General features: G+C 43.9%; 1 protein-coding gene across 2 annotated transcripts; it reads right to left on the reverse strand.

Annotated features, from left to right (window-relative positions):
- LOC123157225 (peroxisome biogenesis protein 2) lies at positions 1–6,323 on the reverse strand. 2 transcript variants are annotated; one of them, XM_044575480.1, is made up of 8 exons: positions 6,132–6,323; positions 5,355–5,468; positions 5,093–5,249; positions 3,447–3,583; positions 3,271–3,371; positions 1,875–1,992; positions 1,102–1,268; positions 1–520 (listed from the first exon to the last, which is right to left on the reverse strand). In XM_044575480.1, the coding sequence occupies exons 2-8, from the start codon at positions 5,463–5,465 to the stop codon at positions 415–417; spliced, it is 897 nt and encodes a 298-aa protein (XP_044431415.1). In that variant the 5' UTR covers positions 5,466–5,468; positions 6,132–6,323; the 3' UTR covers positions 1–414. The 2 variants fall into 2 exon arrangements, with proteins under 2 accessions (XP_044431415.1, XP_044431416.1); XM_044575481.1 differs by lacking the exon at positions 6,132–6,323 and adding an exon at positions 5,838–6,070.
- Positions 6,324–8,867: the final 2,544 nt, after the last annotated feature.

An 8,867-nucleotide genomic window follows, 5' to 3' on the forward strand; every position in this document is an offset into this window, starting at 1 on the left:
TAAACCCATATAAATTTTCATAAATGATTTAGAAGTCAAATCGCGGCTTCTAGGGACTTCGGGTACAATTTGAAGCACCTCTTGGCTCTTGCCATAAAAATATACAGTACCCAGCTAAACTGCAAATCACCAGAAAATTACTATATTCCACAAAAACAAACTACATGCTTCTTGCTCTAAAAAGAACATATTTTTGTCTGCACAGACCCAGAATTCCATCTCGCAGACTTCTCTATAGCTTCTACAAACAAAACATGACGTTTTACACCACCAGTTTCCACAACAATTTGTCTTTGCTTCAGGTCAATAATATGTAGACTGGAGCTTCAAAAATCTGATGGTGTTGGGCGAAGAAGTGTTCTTGTTTACAACAGAGGGTGCGGGTTTGTGCAAGAATTCTTGAGCCAAGTACAACTAACTCGATCCATGTCGTTGAATCGCAACGACAACCTCATTACAGCGTGCACATCTGTAAGAACTTGTAGCTGCAGACCGTGTTCGTAGGCAATAATAACAATACCTAAAAGCAACAAAAAAATCCTATTAACAAAAAGCTAACACAAAACACGTTGAGAAGCAAAAAGATTGGCATAATGATCAAGGTGACATGTTTTTCAGCAATTTGTTGAGAAACAAATACTAATAAGATTTTGTGCGTTGCGCACAAGTGCTGCCTCGTATGAAAACAATATTTCACTAAAGTATGACTGGCCACTAGCAAATACTGCCACATGACACAACTAATCTAAGACAAACCTCAAGACAAGAAGGATTTACAGTGCCGAGTACTGATGCCTTTATTTATAAACTCTTTAACTAATATTTCGTAAATTTGACATCAATGCCTGGCTGCTTCTGCATCTAAGGTTTAGCTTCAGCGCTGTAATACAATTTATGTAGGCACTTCTGGCTAAAACGTGGTTTGGGGTTGCATAGGTCCATTACAACCAGCTAATTCAATATGGACAATGCTTTCTCAGGATTATGTGTGACCCAAAGGTGAAGTGCATTAAATGAAAGTAGTTAGCCGTAAAGGCATTCAAGTTAATATCAAGATGAAATCAAACAAGTGTATCGACTATACCACAAAGAGCAGAGTACCTGTGTTGACATGGGAGAGCTACAAAGGGAATGCTAGGACTAGAGACACATATAGGACAGTTTGCTTCATCACCAGAAGAACTTGCTGATTTATCCTTTGAGAAAGGAAGGAGGAACTTCTTTACTGAGGATGAATTTAAGAGGGGGAGAAGCAAAAGCAACATTTCCTGCACAAAGTAAGCAATATTAGCCACCATTTGGAAGAACACCATGAAACGTCCTACTGAATACCAAACAAGTCATTTGAAGTTGTACGCTCTAGCATCTGGATTCATTCCATTGGGAATAGGAAGCATGCAATCAATGTTCCATCAAACATGTTATCTCAGGATTCGAGCAAGCCCAAGCATCTGTATAAAGTTGGATGGATAAGAAAATGTTGGATAACTAGATACTTACAGAGAAGTGATACATCCGTAATTTTGGTACATAACACTAATTAGACATGCAGAATGCATGTAAGTGTAAAATGAACTACATTTACCGCTAGAGTAGAAATACTAAACTATGGAACTAATCATAGATTTTCTCACTATTAATCCTTAACAGAAATTTACATTTTATATATGATAGGAACATTAGAAGTTTAGGACTTCCCAAGAATTTCAGAAATATATGTGACCTACATTAGCTAGATGTAAGGTGTCATTTTGCATACCCTAAATGCAAAAGCCTTCATCTAGGTACTGTGTAATTCATTATACATCACTGCATAAGTGAAATTTCTAGTTACCAGCTATTTGTCAGATAGGCACATGCAAAAGGAGATTTACCGAAAACTCATTCCAGACCAGCTGCCGATTCATGTACTCAAAGCTTACGGCTCTGTTCATATTGGGGCTCCCATACACAAGTCTTGCTTTCAGAATCCTTTCCACAAGAGTTTTATACCTGTATAAACATACACAGAAAAGCTAATAAAACATATTTGCAATGAATAAAAAACAGCAGGATGGTCATATAAAATCTTAAATGGCTTTTTTTTTCAAAAAAAAAAAGATCTTAAATGGCTAGCCAATTCTTTAAGTATGCTATTCCAGATCATTCAAGTACATGATGTCGTGTATAATCTTAGTGGCCTGCCTATGTTCACAATACTAAAACTGTTCCTCAATGCAAAAATATATCTTCTGTGTTAACATAATCCCAGAATATACAAAGAGCATCTACAGCCGGGAACCCTAAACCCCCCTCATATGCCCAGGCAGACAGCCCGGTCAATGACCGGTCAAAAAACACCGACCCAGACGGGCGCCTCAAACGCCCGGGCTGACAAGCACCCCTCATATCCAGCCCAGATATGGGAAGGCGCAGGCGCGACCGGGCGCATCCGCCACGTCGGACCGACGGCCAGGTCCCACACGGAATCGTCCGGAAACCCAACAGTCCGACTGGCATCTCCTCCGGTGGGGGTGTGAACGCCGCGTGGCGCCGCTCTGGCTCGCCGCCCGAGGCCAAAGTCCGGCTATTTAAGCCGGCCGGCGTCCCCAACCCTAGCCACAACCTCTTCTCCCTCTCCGCGCCGCCACCACCCCGAGCACTTTGCTCTCCGTCTCCACCCCGCTCTTCCCTGCCGTCCGACATTGCCCGGCAAAAGAAGACCACCTACGCTATGCTGACACCGGAGCGCCGCTTCCAGATCGAGGAGGAGATCCGGGCAAGGCGCGCCGCCCGCATCGCAGCCGACCTGCCTCCGGACTCGTCGGATCCGGAGAAGGAGGAGGAAGAAGAGGAGCAGCAGCCGGTTCAGGTGGAGGATCCAGAGGAGGACGAGGCCTATGTCGAGGCCAACCGGCAGTTCATCCAGCAGGAACGGGTGGTGACCGACGCGCTTTTCGCCGAACTTGACGCGGAGAAGGAGGCAGAGGCCGACGCGGAGTTACGCCTGCCGCCCATGTACCCGGAGCCGGGCACGGAGATAGTCGACATCCCCGACGAGGATTAGGGTAGTATATGTTATTTGATCCACATAGTACGTGGATTTCCTCGTTTGCATGTTTTGTATGGATTTAAGGTTTCAAGAATGAGGTATCTGGATCCAGAAGTGCTAATTTGAGGTGTGACCGGTCACTGCCCGCGGACACGCCTGTAGGCGTTTGAAGCCCGAATTTGCTGTCCGCGGCCGTAGATGCTCTAATGAACATAATTAAAGAGGTAGAGAAATGATACCTTCCACCATAAAGAAATGACAACAGATTAAAGAATGAAACAGCTCTGTATAGTCCTTCAGCATGCTGCACCAAGCCCCAAGCACGACGTGCTAGTGGTCTCTGTGATACAGAACAGGGGTTATTAGCATGATAAAAAGGATTTGAAGTTTCCACAAGTAATTTTCGAAAAGTAACCTGTTCAGAATCACCCCATCGACGGAAAGCAGAAAAAGATTGCAATCGGGACAGTAAGTATTGGCCACCAACAGTGCTAATACAGTACAAGATCTTTTGAGAAACTGAAAGTCCAGGTCCTTCCAAACCTGTTCTGACTGAAAAATGTGTGGAATTCATCAGTTATTGCTCAGATAATATTACAAATAATCAAGTAGCTAAACCGTTAACAGTTAACAAAGGGAAATCAATTATTTGCCCTCCACTTAGATTGCAATCTAGGATTAACCCTCATTCCCAACGTACTTGATTCTTTAACCTGCTTCAATGTAATATGTTCATGATTTTCCATTACTTCTTCAACTTTCCGTCCTTAATCCCCACCAGAAGACATTTTTGCTTTCACCCAAAGTCCAAACCAGGGACTGCTTCAACTAACTCTCCCCTCCAAACCCTGTACACCCCCCATGTCATAGACAATCTGCCACAGCTAGCAACGGCAGAGGCTATAAGCATGTCATCATGCCAACTCATTGCCCTGACTGAATGCTCACGAGCCCATTGGCATCTACTCCAACTGCATCGTCCAGGAAGGGGTTGTCTAAGGGCAGTCTCGTGAGTCTTTGGCCCTCCCTCCTAAACTTTTACCACATCAAAATTGCTTCTTTGTTCAACTGATCGTTTCTAATTGGGGGGCTTAAGTGTGTTGGTTTGTGCTCAGCAGAGATGAGGAAGTTGTATCACTGGGGTACGATCTGGAACTCGATGCCAAACCCAAAAATGAAGGCAACCAGGTGCAACAACAATGAGGCAATGAGTGGCAAAAGAAAAAAGGCACCAAGTAGGCCTTCCCCTCTGGTACTTGTCACCACTCATACTCAGATGGTGAATTAATAACGTAAACTTCCTGAGCTAGTTGGGTATAAACATGAGAAAGCCTTTCAGGTTGATTTGGTTGAAATATAGTTTCCTAACTGATCAAAACATTAATATGCCACTGACAACAGGATTTTCAACAACATATTTTATCCAATGGTAATTATCATCTAAATACTTTAAGCTTATGTCTGAGCTTAATGATTCTCGGGCAAATGCACCTTTGCTTCATATCTGAGGTCACTTCAGATCATAAGCGTCAAATGTGCCTCTCACATTGAATACACTGGGAAAAGGATACATAGAAAGTGTCACACAACATGTATCTGCACACTGTATATTGTTCGCCCAAAGGACATGATATGGGACAGGAGGCAGCGATGGGATTTGGTACATCACAATCTACTATTTTACTGGTAATGAGAATTTTTGTAGGTGCAATCATAGGATGTTTCGTTGTGTTTATGCTCAATGGATATTATAGAATCCAAAACACACACGCCCTGAGTTAGCTGCAGACAAGCTCACACCTAACGATGCTGGCCCAACCCAACTTCAACGTGACTTAACTGAAGTAAGTAAAAGGGTATTCTGATGCAAGGGTGATGCACAGATCAGAATGTACTTACAAGCTGTACACACTTGACAACAATCTAAGTTATATTGACTTGTTGAGAGCAATTCAAATTTATGTTACTACTCTAATCAGCACGATTACCAATAACAAAGGCACAAAAACATATCATAGACAAAGCGGACAACAGTTGAGAGAAAATTGTATGGTCAAATACCCTCTTTTCCTGCGATGGGTGCTGCCCGTTCATCTCTATACCTCAAGTTCATGAGTGCATTCCCTGGGGTTGGCTTGTCTACCCAAATTGAGAACCTCCAGATGAGGAACTCGAGGAACGCATCGAGTTCAGGCTCGTACTGAAATAAGAGTCCTGGCTGATACCAATGAAAAACATCAAGACTGAAAGCTATAAGCAGCATGCACTTATGTGCAAGCCATGAGAGGAACACCCAAATCAAGATGATTACTGGAGAAAGTACCTTCATCAAAGAGAATACTTTGACTAACTGCTCTTTCAACATGGCGGACATCTCAACATCAAGCCTCGCAGCATCAAACTGGTTGACTCTAGATATTGTAATCGGGATCATGGTCTGCATTTACACGAAGAGAAGATATTATCCTGCCCATTCTGACAAACAGATCACGAATCTGCTCCCTTGTTAGGAGAGTTATTAATTGTTTCGCTTAACTGGTTCGGAAACCAGTTGTGTGCTCGTCTTTTGAACTGGTGTGGAAAATAAAACTGTGGTTTATGTTTGCGGTGCAACAAAAGAAAGGTGGGCAAAGACCCAGATATCTTCTCTCTTTTTTGCGAGAAAAAGACTCAGATATCTAAAAGCAGGTTCAGCAATATCAGTTCCAGCCTAGCAATCTTTAACATGGTACATGAGGGTTCATATGTACTCCCAATATTCGGGAGAATAAAAGACATTCCCAAAAGGATAAGGCCAGGGACAGACCTAGCTAACGTGGGGGCATTGGGGGGCTCCGCTGAAGACCCAAAATTATGGAAAATAAACTGTTTCTGGTCTCTACTCCACCACGCGGCAAACAAATCCACTACGAACTGGAAGGAAGAAGGGGTGGATTTGGATGAGATCGGTGGCAGAGAGCAAAGTGAAGGTATGACCACGAGGAAGATGACGAGGGATCTCTGGCTAGAGGATACTCACCGCGCGGGATGCGGTAGAAGGGGGTTTTGAGGGGCGGCGAACGGTCGGAAGAAAAAGAAGGGAAGGGAGAGGAGAGCTCACCGCGCCGGCGCTCCGGCCGCCGGAGAAGCAGGAGGTCTGGCCGGATGAAGAGAAGGGTGTCCGCTTTCCTCCTCGTGGACCAGAGGTTTTCTCCCTTTTTTCTCCGCTTTTCTTTAAGGGCAGCTGGTTTAGCTTTTTTAGGCATATGGTGGATTCGGGATTTGTTCGGTTTTTGCAGGGATTTGCTTTTGTTCACTCCATTAGGGCAAAATCATGTTCAGGCCCAAACGGATGGGTTGGGGTTATAAACGTGATCTGGGCAAACATGTTTGTTTTTTCTTTTCTTTTTCTTCTATATAGCATAGATGGCAACACCTGTTTAGGTAGGTCGACTTTAGTCATTGTCTTATAAAAGTGAATGAACAGTTTATGAGATATACTGAGTGGTTAGTTTTCATTTCAGCAGAAGTTTGATTGTAATTGGGTCAATAAAGCTCTGGCTTTCTTTTTGACTTCTTATGAATGATACAACCGTGATTTAAAATCAATAAAGCACATTACGATAGCTTTTTTTATAATGATGATGGTATCACGAGGATCAAAAAACAAGTGGTGCCAAACCAAGGTAAAAACAACTATACGTTATTAATAACAATATGTTATTAATTGCGTAAGGAATATACAAGAAGGGGATGCCAAAGGTTATTAAACGTGTCACGCGAATAACAAAGAAGGCGTCAAACCTCTGTAAAAAGCAACTAGGTTCTATTCATGGTGCTAAGAGAATACAAGAAAGAGGCGTCAAGTTTATTAATCGCATTAAGAGAATACGAGAAAGAGGCGACAAACCATGTAAAAAACGAATAGGCTTTATTAGTGGCGCCATGAGGATATGAGAAAGAGGCGCCAAACTCATGCAAAAATAACATAGTTTTTTCCTCACACCGTCTGGCAAGGTCATTGTTTCCTACCGCCTCGAGTCACCTGCTCAGCATGTATGTGTGGTGGGTGGGAGGGGTGTGTGTGTGCGCGGGTGCGTGTGGGTGTGTGTATGTGTTGGAAGGGGAGCTTGCAAGAGTGTCATCTCATGGATTTAAAGATCAAATCTATTGCTCGGTGTGTCAAACGATGGCCGTGGCAGGAAAATTTGAACAATATTCTCCCGGTCGCTTTCTTGAGGAAAACATTTCATTGGTTGGTAAAAACATACTCGAATGATCGGCAACACTACCATCAAATGTGGTTGAAGCCTTGAAGGTGAGAGTGGTTATTTTGTTTGTTTGTTTTTTGAACACCACCATATTAACTAATCACAAGAGATGATACAATCGTTCATTACAGAATTCACTACACAGGGCGAAACATCATTAACAAGAATACCATCTGATCTATTGTCAAAGCAAAACTTTGCAATTAAATGTGCTACCCCATTGACCAAGCGGCTAATCTTATTAATCTGTAAACTATTAATCATCTTGGAGATACCCGCTTCCTTCTTCAAATCGAACAAAGAGGTGAAGGAAATATGCCCTACAGGTAATAATAAAGTTGTTAGTTTATATTTTCTTATATCATGATAAATGTTTATATTTTCGAAGGTGTTTGTTGGGTTGGCATAGATCGAGATAAGGACTTGTCATACCGCGTATCGGAGAGGCATCTCTGGGCCCTCTCGATAATGCACGTCATAAGAAGCCTTGGAAGCAATGTGACTAATGAGTTAGTTGCGGGATGATGTATTACGGAACAAGTAAAGGGACTTGCCGGTAATGAGATTGAACTAGGTATGAAGATACCGACGATCGAATCTCGGGCAAGTAACATACCGATGGACAAAGGGAATAACATATGTTGTCATTACGGTTCGACCGATAAAGATCTTCATAGAACATGTAGGAACCAATATGAGCATCCAGGTTCCGCTATTGGTTATTGACCGGAGAGGTGTCTCGATCATGTCTACATAGTTCTGGAACCTATAGGGTCCGCATGCTTAACGTTCGATGACGATTTTGTATCATATGAGTTATGTGATTTGGTGACCGAATGTTGTTCGGAGTCTCGGATGAGATGACGGACATGACGAGGAGTCTCAAAATAATCGAGAGGTAAAGATTGATATATAGGACGTGTTGGGGAACGTAGCATGCAATTTCAAAAAATTTCTACGATCACGCAAGATCTATCTAGGAGATGCATAGCAACGAGAAGGGGAGAGTGTGCCCACGTACCCTCGTAGACCGAAAGCGGAAGCATTAGGTTAACGCGGTTGATGTAGTCGAACGTCTTCACAATCCAACCGATCTAGTACCGAACGTACGGCACCTCCGAGTTTTGCACATGTTCAGCTCAATGACATCCCTCAAACTCTTGATCCAGCAGAGGGTCGAGGGAGAGTTTCGTCAGCGACGGCGTGGTGACGGTGATGGTGATATGATCCGCGCAGGGCTTCGCCTAAGCACTACGACGCTATGACCGAAGGAGTAAACTGTGGAGGGGGGCACCGCACACGGCTAAGAGAAACAGCTGTTGTGCTTTGGGGTGGCCCCTGCCCCCGTATATAAAGGAGGGGAGGAGGAGGCCGACCCCCAAGGGGGCACGCCAAGGGGGGGTCCTACTAGGACTCCACTCCTAGTAGGATTCGCCCACCCCCCCATCTTTTTCCTTTCTCATCGGAGGGGAAAAGGGAAGGAGAGGGAGAGGGAGAGGGGAAGAGGAAAGGGGGTCGCGCCCCCTCCCCCTTGTCCAATTCGGACTCCCTTGGGGGGGCGCCACCTTGCGGGCTCCCCTCTCTTT

This window comes from Triticum aestivum, chromosome 7B (genome assembly GCF_018294505.1).
Source record: "Triticum aestivum cultivar Chinese Spring chromosome 7B, IWGSC CS RefSeq v2.1, whole genome shotgun sequence".
Taxonomy (NCBI): Eukaryota; Viridiplantae; Streptophyta; class Magnoliopsida; order Poales; family Poaceae; genus Triticum; species Triticum aestivum.